Source organism: Microtus pennsylvanicus, chromosome 11 (genome assembly GCF_037038515.1).
Source record: "Microtus pennsylvanicus isolate mMicPen1 chromosome 11, mMicPen1.hap1, whole genome shotgun sequence".
Lineage (NCBI taxonomy): Eukaryota > Metazoa > Chordata > Mammalia > Rodentia > Cricetidae > Microtus > Microtus pennsylvanicus.
This window is the reverse complement of record NC_134589.1, coordinates 78,188,806-78,207,304: the sequence shown is the minus strand read 5'-3', so window position 1 is coordinate 78,207,304 and position 18,499 is coordinate 78,188,806. Positions and strand designations below refer to the sequence as shown.

The window sequence follows — 18,499 nt, the reverse complement described above, 5'->3', positions numbered from 1 at the left end:
AGCTAATTCCAGATTGTGGTAATTGCTTGAAGTTAGTGAAGAAAAAGCTAAGATGGAGCATGAGCTAAGGCAATCTCCCTGGGTAAGCTGCTCAGGAGGAGCATCTCCCGGGACCATGTTTTTGAGTGACAGATAGGGAAAGAGGACTCTATAAGACAGAGGCGGGCCATGGGGCAGCACATGTTGTAGGCAGAGAGAACAAAGATAAAGGTTGACAGACATCACAAGAAGACATAATAAGAGATGATAATAGGAAGGAAGAAGATGAACAAAGTATGTGGGACACAGTAAGAAAAGTCAAAACTTTGGATTCCCGTGGATGAACTAGTAAAATGTTTAAAGAGGTGTGATGAAATCTACTTTATGTTTTGTGTGGCTAATGGAAGCAGGAAGAGAGATGGAAAAGTAGTGAGGTCCAGCTCCTACACTGACCTATAGATGAAGCTCTGGAGACAGGCTCATAGCAGACAGACAATGGGTTGGTAGAGAATTGACCAAGATTCACCAACAGAACTCACTAAGTAGCGGGAAAAAAATCAACAAAAAGCCTATTCTGGGCATCATTTTTGTCATAAACAAAATCAACAAAACTAAAGTTAAGAAACCTAATTATAAATAACAAATTACATATATCTGGTATACATGGTAGGTTAATTCTCAAATTCATCTAAGTGTGTACTCAGAGTTAGACTACATGGATTACTCATTTAGCTCCACAAAGTATGATTTCAGTTGAGAAAGTTTGGTCTAGACTATTCCAGGACAACATTCCACCCCATTTTTCCATTTCTAGCAGAGCTCAGAACTCATCACAATATCATAAACCCAGGTTGGTCAAATCCAGTATTAATTTCTGTTCTTAGTTTTCTTCAACAGATACTCATATTTGAAGAGCCTACTATGTGTTCAACACTCTGTTAGTTTCTATGCATAGAACTGTTGTTTATACTTGAGTCCATAGCTTTATGTTCTTTCATGGTACGGTGTTGAAACATTGTAAATCTTTAGAAATAGAAGCTTTGTGGCTCCTGGTGGCCATCAATGCAAATATCAGTATGAAACAATGACCAAGAACTTAAATGTTAATGGAGCATATCAAATCCTCCCTAATATAAGAACAAAGAAGACACACTTTCTAGTGACCAAGAGAATATCAGATTACTTAGGATAGAAGAGTCAGACATAGATAGAAGACTGATGAGCATTGTATGTTGATGATGCTTACAAAGTACAATGTGATTTGATAAAGTAAGAAAAATGATAAATGCAAATTAAGATTGATAGAGTATATTTGAGTCTTAAGGAATAATGGAATAAAACAAATGTGAGACTCAGTAGTTTTTTTTTTTTTTTTGTCACCATTGCCAGTCACCTGAGATGCAGTTAGAACCATTGCACTTCAAGACACTGGCTTGTGAGAATTGTCTTAGAAACACATGTAGGTGATTTGGGTTCAAGTAGTTAGTGACCCTTTGGATATTTACATTGTACAATCTCTTCAGAAGTCAGCAGGCGATTTGTAAAGAAAAATGGAAGCCTCACTTTTTTTCATGGAAGCTTAAGCAAGGAATCAATCTCTAAGAATGCTAATTTTTGTTTTATTTTGTTTTATTTTCCTCTTCTGATCTTGCTTTAAGCACTAATAACAGATATTGCCATTTCTTTTCTAGAATCACAACTACAGCTGCCTGCATGATGGACCTAAGACGATATCCATTGGATGAACAAAACTGCACATTGGAGATTGAAAGCTGTAAGTCTCTGAGCATCCAGCTGGACTAAAGTACTGGCTTGAGGTTCACCTTAGACACAGACCTACTCTGCAGGCCTGTGTCTATATCAATGGTCTTGCCAAGTTGTTTGAATAGTATTTGAAATATGGTCCAGGCAGACACGGACAGCCTCTCTCATCCATAATGCTGTTACCTCCTTACACCTATCTCTGAATCCTGTGCAACATATTTAGGGAAAAGTGTGATTTGTCAATAAAATAAAAGACACTAATACCCTGGGAGGACATCACAGGCTGTTCGGGCATTAAAAGGATGAGATTGGTGCAAAGTGTTAAAAACAAGTTTGAGAAAATAAGTGAAGGTGACAGCATGTCATGAAATATTTCAATTGTCCTTGAAACTAATCATTGCTATCCATTACAGTTATTAAGTTATTGTGGAATGTGGTCATGAGGACTGCTTGCGTAATGAAGGTAGAACCATAGATGTTTGTTTGTTGGCTTTATGCTTTGAAATGGTATTTTCAGAGCTGGAAGTTTACTTTCTTGCTGGTCAGAGTCCGTAGAGTGAACAGAACTGGTTTGTGTGTATGGGCAGGTGTGCTCCTGTGTGTGTCTGTGTGTATGCTTGTGTTTATTTTATTTGGGATGCCAACTTGATTTGTAATGTGTTTGCTTTTTGCACCATGGACTTCATCTGCCTTGCCAGGTGGGCTAAAATGTGAATTCTGTAATCTTTCTGCAATGCAGACATCACAAAGAGCTAGCTTGCTCAAGGAAAAAGAAGTTTTAATCTATTTTTCTCCACCAATGCTCTGGAGCAATTTTTTTTTTTACTTTATCCCAGATCATAGTTGGAAGTAGACAATTTTAATCCAGTGTTCTGTACACAAAGTGACTTGACTCTGAGGATGTTTTCTGCCTTTGAGAAAAATGTTAGCTATGGCAAGCAGCATGACTCCAAATTACTGCTCTGAAAAGTCATAGAACATTTATGAAATTCTGTGCATATTTTTGCTTCTTTATAAAATAAAGTTTCTGGGCATAATTAAATTTACACACACTTGTAAAGAAACTAATTGCGTGCTTATATTCTAACTCATCATTACTTCCAAACTTGTTCTTTGCATTAAAAAACTAGTTAATGAAATTTGTCTGTAAGATTTCAATGATTAATTTTATGTAAATATCTTTGGGACAGCATTGCATGTTATGTGCACTTAACTTATGGTACAATACTTCTCAAAGACCAAATTCTTAGGCAGTGTCAGAAGTTCAGTGGGAGGATTTCTTGAAAAAAGTTTGCTTCTGGGTACCACTTATTTTTTATTGTGATTATATTTTGGAGGTGAAATTTTACTGGGCTCATAATGAACCATAATTATGCACAGATGGAAGACTTACTGATTAACTTCATTCAGGTCTTCTGTAGTCTTTTTAAAAACCTGGTTCCTTAAATAAGGAGTGCCTGCTACAGTGAGGCAGGAAATACTCAAGGGTTATTTTACAACTAGAAATGGCTATTATTAAATTAACACTATACAGCATTTCAGTTTACATTCTTCATTTCTATTTCTGGTTGTCCTGTGAAATGAAGCAGCTGGTAATATTTCTGTTTTTATAACCAGGAAACAGACCTAAAGAGGAAAAATGATATTTCTCCAGTATCAATTACCCCTAAGAGGCAGAATAATTTGGCTGGTGTGATTGTAGATCATTGGTACGTCTTAGTAAAGACACTGATATTGGATGGGCCAGATTAACTTATCTCTTTTCTCAATGCCCCAATCTAAAGGTAGTTGATAATTACAAATTTATCTAGATAATCATCATTTTATTCATTTTTTAATTTATTTATTTATTAAAGATTTCTGCCTCCTCCCCACCACCACCTCCCATTTCTCTCCGCCTCCCCCGATCAAGCCCCCATCCCTCATCAGCTCAGATAATCATCATTTTAGAAAATGAAATACAATATTGTATTGACAATATATTTGATGCAGGCCTTTGTTATAATTTGCTGAATTCTATCCCTTAATCAAGAAGTTTCTAGATGATGCCTGACATGTAGGCAATATCCACCTTACCCAATTGTTTCTTTCGGTAGCCCAGGGAAACATCAGACATTTCCTTTCGTCTCTTTTTCTTCCTCTATCTTTGTTTCTTTCTCTCTTCTTCATTGATCTTTCTCTCCTCCCTTCTTTCTCTTCCAACCCCTCAAATCACAATGGTCCCAAAAGTACCATTAAATAATTATTATTTATCAACATGTTAACAATAAGTATATTGGATCACGTTCAATAAGGATGGTGTAACTTATGACTAGGTAGCTTGGAGTAAGGAACATGAGAAATGAATTCACTGTCCATTCATCCAATAGTTATTTTCTTTATTAAACTTTCATCGGGCACTAATTACTTAGTAGGCATTATAATAAGTTTAGAGATATAATGAAAAGAATAAAATACAATGTTCTTATAAGTTAAATAATATTGGTAGGATAAATTATTTCATGAATTGAGTTAAAAAAGAATACTTAGATCAAGCCTTGAAATCCGTCTTGAGAATCTAGGTGGTCAGTATGGATTACCTAGGTCATAACAACTATAAGGTCTGCATCACCTCATAATATGTCAGTAATTCTAGAACTGTTGTGCTATGAGCGGCGGGGCTGAATCCCCAGCACCAGGCCACCCGCATGGCTAGCTTATGCCCCGAAATAATTACATGGAAACTGTATTGTTTTAAAAACTGCCTGGCCCATTAGTTCCAGCCTCTTATTGGCTAGCTCTTACATATTGATCTAACCCATTTCTAATAATGTGTGTAGCCCACGAGGTGGCTTACCAGGGAAGATCTTAACCTGCGTCTGTGTTGGGTGGGAGAATCATGGAGACTCCTGACTTGGCTTCTTTCTCCCAGCATTCTGTCCTGTCTACTCTGCCTGCTTAATTTTCTGTCCTATTAAAGGTCTAAGGCAGTTTCTTTATTTAACCAATGAAATCAACACAAAACAGAAGACTCCCACATCATAGAACAGAGGAGGTAGTGAACAGATAAGGTCTCTAGGCTAAACTGAGGTAGTAATGAGGGCTGTTTTGGAATACAGGTAATTAATATAGTTTCTCCATCAAACTAAGCAAGTAGCAGCAGCTCTTCTCCAAACTATTGTTCATTAGTCATACAACACTATTATATTTTTAGAAAGTGAGGTAAACATGGTAACATTTCTGTACTTATCTTGGACTAGTGATTCTCTAGACAACAGCTCTAATCCTGAAAATATCTTCATTGATATTACCACATTACTCCTAGAACATTGGTCTCAATTAAACAGACAACACTTCAAGAGATAGAGCTAGCAATCAGAACAACTGAAGCAAAATGTAAACAATAAATAAAACAGACAACTTGCAGAAGAAGTAGAAGAAACTGGAGTTAGGGCTGTTTCGACTCATTTACCTTAAGGAGGGAACAATTCTTCTGGAAGGAAGTATGCAACTTTCAAATAATAACTGCTCTATTAACTCTTAAGGAAGTTGTCCACATCTGACCTAGAGAGAAAAAAATGGATACTTCTACAGACACCAGAAAGCAATTTAGGTCAGAAAAGTTAAAGCAAAGCTCTTAGCAAGTAAGCTGGGAAAAATCAAATATGTGACTGTATTCTGCAAGACCATTTACTGGGCATGAAGAAATTATTTTATTAGGAAAGCGATGAGATTAGAAGGTTTCTAAGTAGCTGTGGGTTGAGGGTTAGTTGGCACCAGCAAAAGCTGAAAGAATTTAATTAACGGATGATACGGCAGCACTGGTTTATGTAACGCTGCAGAGCCCATCTGCATAGACCTCAGGGAGCAGTGCTGTTTAGGAAAAGATAAGATCATATCCCTGTTAAATTTCTTCTGGGTGTTTGAGTGTGTGTTTCTGTGTGTGTATGTGTGTGCGTGTACGTGTGTGCACTTCTCTGCTTGTCTACTGTTACTCAGCTAACTTTTCTTCCCCATATTTTCCTCATTGGAATACATTTAACAGTTGGGTCTGTGCAGACTAAGACACTAATAAGAGCCTCTGTAGGTGCACTCTTTTTTTTACAAAAAAAAAAATCTAAACCTATTTGAGTCTTTTCCTCCTTATAAGGCTCAGTAGAAAAGAATGTTCTTGTGACTATTTATATCTGTATTGGACAAGGAGTGGTAGAGATGTGTTAAGTAATAAAGCTACCCAGAATTTTAAATAATTCTTAAATTATTTTCAATTTAAAATATTCCTGTGCATCTTCGGAGAAGCATAGTTATAGTTATTTATCAAAGTAAGAGCCAAGACCATCACAAATGATCACTGACTCACCGTACAATATTCATCTGGCATTGCTGTTAGGATTTGATAGTTCCTTGAATTTTATGTAGGCTTGGAGAAGGTAAGATAGTATCTTCCCACCCGTGCTATGTTTGATATTTTGTTGGACTAGGATCTAGGTTAATGCATATCAGTCACCAGTGCCTGTAGACAAGTCTCACGGGCACATTTTTAGTACCTGGGGCAGGTGTTATTTCTGATTTAAATGTCTGGACTAGAATTCTGCTATTAGGTTCTCCCAGCATTTGAAAGCATAACCTTGGATGTGAAGGGTGTATCTTAATCTGGGCTATGAACCCTTTCACTCAATAATGCCTTTTTCCCCATTAAAAAAAAAAAAGGAAGTCTTAATTTTCTTCACCTGTAATTATCACTACTTTACATTTTCTCTTTCTGTAACTCCCACTGAATAAATAGTGGGTCTCCTATATCTGTCAACCTTGAATTTGAACCAAAATTCATCAATTTCTATCTTCCACATTAGTAGCAATTAAAAAGAGCTTGTTAGTGCTGAACTTTTTCTATTGGAAGCTGTGCATTTTATTTATAATTTTTTCTAGAATCTCTAATTTTGGTTGCTCATTTGCCACTCACCTGTTTTCCCATGGAATGTCCTTTTATTTAACCAGTCATCTACTGCAGAAGATAATTTATTTCTGCTTTAAATAAACATTGTTTGTAATAACAAAGTATTATTAATCTTAATAACTTAATATTATCACATATATATGTGTGTATATTTATGAATATATTATATATAATCATGATGTCCAATATGCTATATAAAGTTATTTTTTTTAAATAATTCATTTGCTCTTATTATATGTGCATTGGTGTTTTGCCTTGCATATATGTCTCTGTGAGGGTGTCAGATCTTGGAGTTACATACAGCTGTGAGCTGCCATGTGGGTGCTGGGAATTGAACCTGAGTCCTGTGGAAGAATAGTCAGTATTTTTAACCACTAAGCCATCTCTCCAACACTCTAACATTAAATTTATATTTAGTAAAATAAAATTCAAATTCAGTTCCTTTGTTACACTGGTTGTGTTCATATGACAGAGCAGACAGATGAGAGATCCATCATTCCAGAGAAGCCTGTTGAAAGACACTAAAACATGAGATGGATTCATTTAAGTTTAACATCCCCATCAGAAAAAAAAAAAAACATAAAATTTCAAGTACTTTTTGATACTGTTTTGTGGAGTCTACACATCCTTTCAGACTGAGGATTTTACATTATCACTTCTACATACTCTTTTTGCATGGATGATGGCATTTAGGTTATGTGGGCAACACTTTCCTAATATAAAGCATAGATTGAAAGAAGAAAGACTATAATTATAAAAGGAAATTAAATTTCTTATACCCATTGCAATGTTAAGCAGATCTAGAGCAAGGCAGGATATCTGTTTCATCAGGTGGCAGCATCTGTCAAATATTTTCCACTCAAATACTATCCCTTATTATATTCGTCGGCACAAAGAAAGGAATAATAAAACCCTACATTCTTTATATTAATATCTTCTAGGTGTCTGTAACATTTATTATATTAAGATCTTCAGGTGTCTGTATTTTATCTAAAAATCACAAAGTCGGAAAGGATCTTGGAACAGATTAGAATTCAAATAATTATCCTTATATTTGCAAAGGAAAACACTACCTTGTTAGTTCTAATTGGGGAAACCAAATGAAACATAACTCAGACTTATTAAATAAGTGCTTCCACTCCTCCCAACAGGTAAGGGCTCCCATAAAAGTCAACAAAGTCTGGCACATTAAGTTGGGGCAAGACCAATCTCTTCCCTGCTACATTAAGGCTGAGCATGGCATCCCACCATAGGGAATGGGTTCTAATATGCTAGCTCATGCACCAAGGATAGATCCTAGTCCTACTGCCAGGTTCCTTACAGATAGTTCAAGCTTTACCACTGTCTACCACATATGTAGGACCTAGTTCAGTCCTAGTTCAGTCCCGTGGAGATTCCCCAACTGTCAGTCTATAGTTCATGAACAAGCTTGGTTCAACTGTCTCTAATGATCTTGACACCCTCTTGCTCATATATTCCCTCTTCCCTCTCTTCAACTGTATTCCTGCAGCTCAGCCTGGTGCTTGGTTATGGGTCTCTACATCTGGTTCTGTCAGCTGCTAGATGAAGGCTCTATGATGATAGTTCATCATTCTGATTACAAGGGACATCCAGTTGAGACATTTTCTTAAGGAGAAAGTGATCCCCTGAATCTCTCAGCACCCTGGCTGATTAGTGACACTCTGCCCAGAAATAGGCATTGAACATCTTTACCTTTCGTGATCTGATGCCTACCTCCTTCTAAAGCTTCTGCTACTGAATCGATCCCTGCTCTGAATCTGTCCACTTATTCCAAAAATGCAGCATAGGCTTTCAGTGCTCAGGCTTCGTAGGGGGAGGGGAGACAACAAGCCCATTTGTTTTTCTTTAGGTTGAGTAAGGCTGTTGAGGATGCCATCATCCGGTGTGGGGTGGTGTTTCTTCCTGGCTGCCCTTCATCTGATACTCCATCTGGATTAGGGGAAGCTGCCACAGCTGTGGATTGCTGAGTGTTTATGTTGAAAACTGGAGAGCACTTGAGAAGCCTGACATGAGCTTCATAATCGAGAGCCCTAAGCACACCCACAGACCTTCCCTGAAGCACTTCCAGAGAGTGCGTTTTGTTTGCGTTTGACAGTTGCAGCCCACTGAGCTCTGACGCATCTGAAATTTGACTCACAGCATTCCTTCTCGAAGGTTTCTCACTTTTCATAGTCCTTAAATAATGTTGGGGTTTTTTTTGAAAGTCAAATCTCTTTCTTCATGATGGCTTGCAAGTCTATTTCCTACCCCTGTGCCAACCTCTGTGACACTCAACCCAGTGATTATCATTTAATTACACCATGACTGTTTTTACCATAAGCATTAAGAATCACTACATATCAAATAGTGCTTTGTGCATGGTGCCATGCTGTCTATACACAGACTTGACTTCAGTCTCCTGAGGCAGCTAATATCAGTTGTCCACGTGAGGTTATGAAACATTAAGGAAGCTGATTATATAAATAGATAGAGATAGATGATTGACAGATAGAATAGATACATAGGTAAATAGATATATACATATGTATACACACACATATAAATGTGTGTGTGTGTGTGTGTGGCCACACAGACCAGCAAATGAATGTATTACTTAAGGTTTAATTACAACCAATAGAACTCAGTGTAGCTAGGTTTTAAACAGAGAGGACTAATTTGACTTACAGAATTCTTGAAAGGACTGAAAAAGTGGAAAGTAGGTTGAGCTTTTTGATATGACTTCCAGAATTGCAACCCAGCCTTCTGTTGCCAAAGTAGCAGTTGTTCACGAGGTAGTGTGACCATCTGATGAATACAGAGGCTACTACTCAGCCACTGGACCAGAACTACCCTGCTTGTTATGTAATCTATGCTCATGCCTTCGAATCTGCAAGGTGTGCTTCTCTGTTCACTCAGTCCAGCCCTGACTTCAAGTCACATCAAACACATTTGATCGACAGATCTCACACGTTGCTTGAAAGTGTAGAGCAAAGTGGGTAGGAAAATGCACTTCTCGGTGAGTTACCAGCCAGCAACAAGAACTATCTAAGTTGAGGTGCTGTTGGTCTTCTTTTAGAGTTTATAACTTCAAGCATTTGTATTTATTATAAACTTCCTTATTTACGTCTCTAACACAATTAACACACTCCACTTTGTACTATAAGTATTTCATTCGCAATAATTGTACCTTAACTAAATTCCATCTATTCATTTGTTTGATTTCTGTGGACATTAGACATTTTATCGTTTTGATGCATGAATAATCGTGTTTTATAAGGTAGATTTTACCTCCCATGAGTGTACTTTGAAAATCAGGCATTCACTATCTGCCAGATTTACAACTAGAAGGGAGTGTAGACCGAACACTACCATCATATAACATAGAGCTGTGGGTACAAGGCATGAGAACCGACACCCAGACATACCTAGTGTGCGGAGGATGGCAATGACACTGTGTGGGTTTATGGCTGTGCTCAGCAGCACGTGTTCACGGCATCTACAGTGAACCTCAGGTCTCAGCCCATTGGTGGTGGTGCTAGTGAGGAATTTGAACATTGGTTCTAATCACATAACCTGCACCATCGAGCTCCTGTCATCTGTTACTGTTAACTTTCTGTTTGATAAATACATTTAGATTTAATTTAGCGCAAGACAGGCCCTATTATTTGCAACTAAGGAGCACCTGGATTTTAAAGGGGAGGATTCTGCCCTGTGTTAGCTTCCATTGCCTATCATGCTGTGGGGGATGACTGACAATCAGCAAATTCATCTATTTAATATATTTATTTCTACAAGATTTACTGTATGAAGAGAACTTATCAAAACAAACAGCTAAGCAATAGAATTAAGAAAATTCATCTATATATATATATTCATATATATATTGCATTATCCTGATCCCCTTATATTTGATAAGTGATTTGGGGTTACTTAAGTAAAAATATTAGATAATGTGAATTTTCCCATGGACTCACAGACATACACCATTGTATGACAACTATGATTATATATAATTATTGGACATTTGCTATAGACTAAAAACGTCCACTCATTGCCTCCTTTTAACTGGCATGTTAAATGTGAAAATGATTGAGCGGAGGTCATAGAGCCCATGGGGAGTAGTGTGGAGATGCGATCTCAGAATCTCTTCACGCATACCCTGATTTCAGTTTGTGCTCCAGTCAACCACATCTGCAGCGAAGGTTTCTCTAGCCCCTCAGTCTCTGTTATTAAAAACGGTCTTTTCATTTGTCACGATCAGTATCCTGCCATTAATATATTCACAGACCGCTTAAAGCATTGCTAGTCAGTGATTTTCCAATTTTTTCTAACAATTTGGAAATAAAATTTATTTTTCACCAGAATAAAGGCTCTCTGTCAAATTAATTGATTTCAAATGCCCCTTGTGAAAATCATGTTTAAGGAGAAACATTTACTATGGTTATAAATTCTGAATCTATGTTTATACATACAATAAAGTGCTACTGAATAAACATTTAATCAAATTTACTGCCAAATAGTAAAATTGGCGCACAGATTCGGGAAACATACATAAGGGATGAACTGTTCTTGATAGAATGATGGTGTGTGTTTTCAACTATAATTGTATTTTAATAACAAATAAACATCAGGCAGTATATAAATTACTATGGTATGCAGGAAAGCTGTGGTGTGAATTTATCTTTCAGTTCTGCTCAGCTTTGAACTTTAAGTAAAGGTCATGCTATACTAACTAGATATATTTATTTTCCCCTTCTCCTCCTGCTCCTCCTCCTTCTTGAGACTATCTCACTTTGGATCCCAGGCTTGTCTGAACTCACTTGTAGTCCAGGCTGACCTCAAACTCAAGGAAATCTTCTGCTTCAACTTTTAGGGATGAGTATTATAGACACTCAATACTACGGTTTGCTCAATATTTTGAATTGAATTGAAATGTTGGATCTTGAATTAACTTCATTCCCAAAGTAGCAGTTTGTAAGTGCCTTCTCCATTTTATTTAGGTATAAAAGGCAAACACAAATTGAATATCCATACTGTATAAAATAAGAGGTTTTAATAGATGTATAATTATATAACATTTTAAAACTATGAGTTTGACAATTTCACCATACTGTGGGTGTTTGCCCACTTAGATAACAAAAGCAATAAAATCATAAAAATGAAGTTTACATTCAATTTAGGACATATTGATACCTTATTGTTTGGGGGAAATTGTGGGGAAAATTTGTCGACAATGAAGGGAGAAAGAGACAGAGAGAGGCAGAGGCAGAGAGAATGTGTTGGCGAGCCAAGAAAGAGATCTATGATAAACAAAAGGGACATGTTCATTCATAAAATGTTCATTTTATGATTTTAACTGCCTTTCTCCTCTGTGAAATCTGAGACAATGTGTATTCCTCATCAGAAATAAAATGACAGAACATCTGCCCCTTTTTCACTGCCAAGTAGAGAAAAGCGTCTGGTCTGTATTCTGAGTTTTCTGCCCCTCTAGTAAGTCTTCTTGTAAAGAATCCATGCTCTGAAATCCAGCACCTCTTAGAGGCCCTAATATGACATCCTTTAGCAGCTATTGAGTGTGATGTGCTGTTTTACTTGTTCCTTCTTACTTTAGGAAGGGTCTTAGATTACAGCTTTCTTCAGTCTTGGATGATGCTTTTGTTAGGATTTGTTATTATAACAATGATAATCTTGATGAACTTAAAAAATGTCCTAGCCCTCTGTATTCTAAGAAGATTTCAATGAGACCCTTTATACTTCCTCTCTCACCTGGATGCTAAAATTTGCATGTAAAACCTCTGAGCACAAAGTTTGCTTTTCAGGAAGTTTTTAGTAAACTTAGAATTTAATAGCTATGGGTTTTTGAAAAATCAGATTCTCTTTTTTTTCTTGTACAATTTTGAGGAAGTGGTATATTTCAATAAATTTTTCTTTATCCTTAAGGATCAAGTTAGAATAAAGTTTTTTCATTTATCTTCTTATACTTCCGAAGCCCATGGGATCTGCCTCATAGTCCCTTTCTTATCATACTATCCATCTCCATCGTCCCTTTTGACTCTTGGATAAGGGTGACTTGTGTTCTCTTTTTGTTCATAAAAGCTGGGTGTTTGCCTTCCATCTAGTATTTATAAGACTCTCTTTGAATCTGGCCATTTGGTCTGTTCTCTATTTGTCCCTCACCAATTTATGCCCTTTGGAATTTTTTTCAATATATAATTTGTGTTTTCTTTCTTCATCTTTTCCTAGGCTTTTTAAAAAATATAAGTGAAACCTTTGACCACTGATTTAATCTTCAATTATATGACTGTATATTTAAGCCCCAATTTATTTGATTTCTGAAAATGTTTTTTGTTTGTTTGTTTTGTTTTCCTGTTGTTTGATTTTTGAGACAAGGCTTCCTAGTAGCTATGGAGCCATTCTTGGAACTCTTTCTGTAGACCAGGCTGGCCTCAAACTCATAGAGATCCCCCTGCCTCTGCCTCCCAAGTGCTGGAACTAAAGGCATGTGCCACCATCACCCAGCCCTGAAATGTTATTTTATGGAAATTTTATTTCTGAACCTATTCTTAAGTGACTTTTAATTTTATTATTGTATCATGAACTATTTGGGATTATGTTTCTTTACTTTTAGTAAGCTAGAATTTTGATGTATGTAATATTATGATGAACTAATTCAATTATGCTTTCATTAGATAACATATTCTTATGGTTTATTTTTCTTTAAGTTTTAAGGAGATCTTTGGTGTATATATCATACACATATCATGCATGATGTCGCATATAACATTAAAGATAAGTATTATATCATTAAGACTATATTCTTACTAGTCATGACTATTACCTAAGGAGGTATCGGGTCTAGGTCAGAGCTATTGACTATGACTAACATGCCTTAACTTCTTTATAGAATGGAAGACTTAGACCATGCACAACCAGCTTTCTTCTGGTTCACCATATTGTCACTATTATAATCCATTTAGATTTATCATTTCTCTATGAAAATGAGAAAATGGGTTCATAATGCTGTTAGACAGATTTTTTCGTTAGTATCTTAGAGAAACACTTTTACATCTGAATAAGAGAAATAAGCTCTGAACCTATCTCTGTCTGATAAGCCCTGCCAGACTCAGCTTGTGTGAGGTCTGGGCTAGCCCACAGGGCTCCACATTTTGAAGAGTTTCCACTCTCATTTTGAATATTTTTCTTCAGTAATAAGATCAAAGTCATTGACCTGCTCATATGAGGAAATACTCAACCACTGACTTTCATTCTTAGACTGTTCTGAAAATCTGTTTTTTTCATTCATCACATTTATGTATTATTTGTTTATTTTTTCTTTCAAAGAAAATAGATTCTTACCAGGCAGCAGTGGTGCATGTCTTTAATCCCAGCACTCAGGAGGCAGAGGCAAATGGATCTCTGTGAGTGTGAGGCCAGCCTGGTCTATAAGAGCTAGTTCTAGAACATTCTCCAAAGCTATGGAGAAACCTTGCGTCAAAAAAAAAAAAAGGAAAAGAAAAAAAGAAGGAAGGAAGGAAGGAAAGAAAGAAAGAAAGAAAGAAAGAAAGAAAGAAAGAAGAAAGAAAGAGAGAACAAAAGAGAGAAAGAAAGAGAGAAAGAAAGAAAATAGATTCTTTTCTCACATAATATGTCCTGATTATGGTTTTCCCTCCCCCTACTTCTCCCAGTACTTACCCACTTCCCCTCCAATGTAGATCCACTCCTTTTCTGTCTTTTATTAGAAAAGAGTAGGCTTCTAAGATATAATATTCAAATATAACAAGATAAAACAAAGCCTATCACATTGTAGTTGGACAAGTCAAACCAAAAGAAAGAAAAGAGTTCCAGAGAAATAACAAGAATTAGAGACCCACCATTCACACACTCATGCATCTCACAAAAACACTAAACTGGAAAATATAATATATGTGCAGAGAACCTGGTGCGTACCCACCCGTGCAGGTCCTGCGCTTATTGCTGCAGTCTATGTGAGTTCACAAGAGCGTTACTCATGGCGATTTAGAGGGCCTTGTTTTCTTGTTGTCCTCTATCCCTTCTAGCTCTTACACTCTTTTGGCTTCCTCTTCTGGGCAGTGGGGGCAGAACTCTGAGGGGATGGAGACACCCCATTTAGGGCTGAGTGTTCCGAGATTATTAATTTATAAGCGTGGCATACCACATTTCAGTTTGGGAGCCCACAGATACCAGTCCTGCCCCTCATCATTCTGCAGGAGTTACAATATGCTACCCAGAAAAGAGACATCCAGTCCTAGGAGCTAGTGCTACAAGGTATTTCTACTATCTGACCCATTTCTGTCTCAGAGAAAACTGATGGGCTACAAATCAATGCTTTGTCATTATTTTATAGTTTGATCACCTTTGCCTCTTGTCTTTTATACTTCAAAATGAAGACTATCTCATCCCAAGTTACAGATATCTTCCACCCCATTCTGTGGATCAGAACCTGTCAGTTTTCCAACTACAGAAAAGATTAGACATTTTTACTTAGACCTTACATATATAGAGAAAGAACAAACAGTCATCTCCTAGTGCAGCAATCCTGTTTGCTCTTTGGTCTGCTTCCTAATGCCAATCTTCCACTTCATTGCTGGTAATGATGTTATATTTCCTATCTTTATGAGGATGCAGAATTTGTATCTGAAATTGAACAAAACCTGATTCTGCCCTGTGAAGATAATTCACATTTAACTTACTCTTATCTAACCTTACACTAAGACCATCTCAGTTATTAAAGAAAGCAAACTGGCAGGCTCTGGTTCTGAATGCCTTTAATCCCAGCACTCGAAAGGCAGAGTTCAAAGCCAGCTTGGTCTACAAAATGAGTTACAACTCTTCCAGGGCTAAGCAGAGAAACCATGTGTCAAGAAAGGAAAGAATGAAAAAAGATGGAGGGGGGAAGGAGGGAGAGAAGAGAGGAAAAGAAAGAAAGAAAGAAAGAAAGAAAGAAAGAAAGAAAGAAAGAAAGAAAGAAAGAAAGAAAGAAAGAAAGAAAGAAAGAAATCAGAAGCTGTCTGGCAGAGTGTAGTTTACAAACACCCTTTTTTATATCACAGACTTTTTTTTTTAAGTACTTATTAAAATGGCCCTGAGTCTAACAAAAGGAAGCTGGGCTGGTTGGGCATAGTTTGCCATTTTAGAACAGATGCTGCTGCTTGACAAAGTTAGTTGAAACAAACCCGTCAAATGCCAAAGTGTAGAGTATTAAAATTTCAATGAAATGTCAGGAGAGATGGGGAAGCTAGTGAATTTAAGAAAATCTGTCATGAAGATGGCATTACATGTTTCTTTATGCCTGAATTCGGGTGGCATATGGAAGTTTAAAAATATAACCTAATGATGTGTCTTTATGGTTATAAGTTTATGTAACCTAATTGCCATACCGCTGTCACTGTTGGTTAATTTGTTAGGCTAATGAGATATGCATTCCTTAAAAACCTAGCTGGGATAAGCTCTCTCCAACACTACTGACAGTTCCTGAACCATCCATTTTCTATTATTGACTCTTACATGAAATCTAAAGAGATGCATGTGACTGGAAACACGTAGAACAGTTTGAACCACTTTCATAATATGTAGCTATGAGATTTGAGATGGAGCTGAAGGCTCTCTGGTAAGGGAGAAGCCCAATTAGCAAGAACTGAGAGAAATGGGGGTAGAGGTGTTGAAAACCTGAAGGCTTATTAGAAATATAAATTTTCAAATTTAAACATTTGGAAAGTTTTCATATTTGAAATCGTATTAGTTTTGCAAAATGTTGCAAGGAGACTATACTGGCTCCCCACATGTTTCCGCCACCTTTTCTTAGGTAAACATGTCCTACAGCCATGTTCATAAGTAAGTAACACTAGTTAAAATCCCATCGGCTAAGTTAATCTTTATGTTTCATCAGTTTTGCTTTGAATATACTTTTCCTATTTGAGGGTCCAACAAAGACTCTTGCATTTAGTCATAGTCACTTCTTATACTCAGGCATGTGGAGTTTCTCACTCTGACTCACCAGCTTAACACTTTAGAAGACTGTTAGAATCCTGGTACTTGACAGATTCTCTCACTCCTAACTTAACTTACGTATTTTTTCATAAAACTGGCCTACTGAAGTGTATGATATATTTCTTTAAGAAGCCACACAAAATCCAGCAGAATGGACTTAAGGGCGGCAGAGTAGAAAAACCTGCGTTCACCTATCATTAAACAATGTAAGGCCCAGAACAAGCTCTTTGGATTATCTGTTATTTTATAGCAAGGGTATAAAATTTGATCATATGCAAATTCATTTTATGTTTTCATGAAAGGCAAACAACTAGGTACTCTGTTTTACAAATGTTGCCTATATTCACTGCCAAATAACCTTATGAAGTAGAAACAATTACCATTCCATGGTTGTTGAGGCAACCCCAGCTCAGGGAGAGTTTTGCAGATTTCCAGTTAGCAAACCCTCACCTTTGAGCAGCACGCTTAAGCCTAAACCTTCGCTGCTTCAAAGCCCTAAGTAAGTATTTACTGAAAAATAAAGTTAATGCCTCTGCTGTTGTTTGATGCTTTTTTATTTTTTGAGAGAACCCATGGATTGTGTTATTATAAAGGATATTCTAGAAGTTCTTGAGCTATCATAGATATTTATATTGGTGGAAACCTTTATAAAATGAGATTTTTCACAATTGATATAAATAAATACTGCCAGCTGATTCTTTAATCCAGTCTTCTCTTTTTGTCCATTTCTCCTTTGTCCTGAGTTTTTCTTTCTCTCCCTTCTTTTCCTCTTTTTTTCTCCTTTTCTTTTCTTACACACAATGATATATGTACACATTTTCTCTGCTTTTTAAAAAAATTAAATTTCATTTTACATTCGATCTGCAGTTATCCCCCCACTCTTCTTCCCCCCAACACTCCTCCTACCTCCTCACAAGTCCGCCCCACCAATCCACTTCTATCAATGGTTAAGGGCTCCCATAGGAAGTCAACAAAGTCTGGCACATTAAGTTGGGGCAAGACCAATCTCTTTCCCACATTGCATTAAGGCTGAGCATGGCATCCCATTATAGGGATTGGTTTCCAATAGGCTAGCTCATGCACCAGGGATAGATCCTGGTCCTACTGCCAGGTGCCTCAGATAGCTCAAGCTCCACTACTGTCACCCACATATGGAGGGCTTCGTTCAGTCCCCTGGAGGCTCCACATCTGTTGGTCTAGAGTTCAAGTTTCCACAAACTTGGTTCAGCTGTCTCTGTAGATTTTTCCCTCATGATCTTGACCTCCCTTGCTCATATATTCCCTCCTCCCTCTTTTCAACTTGATTCCCAGAGCTCAACTTGGTATTTGGCTGTGGATCTCTACATCTGGTTCCATCAGTTGCTGGATTACAGAGGAAGGCCAGTTTGGGCTCATTCTCCTCTACTGCTAGGAATTTTAGAAGGGATCAATTTTGTGGATTGTTTGGAATTTCTCTAGTACCAGGCTTCTCCCTAACCCCATAGTGGCTCTATCAGGATCTCTTTTTCGTTGCTCTCCCACTATGAGCTCTACCTCCTCGATCATCCTTTTTCCTCATGTTCTCATCTCCCATTCCTTCCCCTTTACCACCAACCCTTACCCCCAATTTACCCAGGAGATCTCAGTTAATTTCCCTTCCCTGGGTGATCCATGTGTCCCTCTTAGGGTGTTCCTGTTACCTAGCTTCTCTGGAACTTTGAATTGTAGTCTGGTTACCCTTTGGTTTACATTTAATATACACTTATAAGTGAATACATACAGTGTTTGTCTTTCTGAGTCTGGGTTACTTCATTCAGGATGTTTTTTTCTAGT

The 18,499-nt window shown here is 37.2% G+C and overlaps 1 protein-coding gene across 2 annotated transcripts in view; it reads left to right on the top strand.

Moving 5' to 3' along the window:
- Gabrb2 (gamma-aminobutyric acid type A receptor subunit beta2) overlaps positions 1 to 18,499 on the top strand; it is a 210,653-nt gene that overhangs the window by 113,869 nt on the left and 78,285 nt on the right. For both annotated transcript variants that reach the window (XM_075941301.1, XM_075941302.1), the window contains exon 6: positions 1,671 to 1,753. In XM_075941301.1, the coding sequence (XP_075797416.1) occupies positions 1,671 to 1,753 (83 nt within the window). The remainder of the gene's footprint in view (positions 1 to 1,670; positions 1,754 to 18,499) is intronic.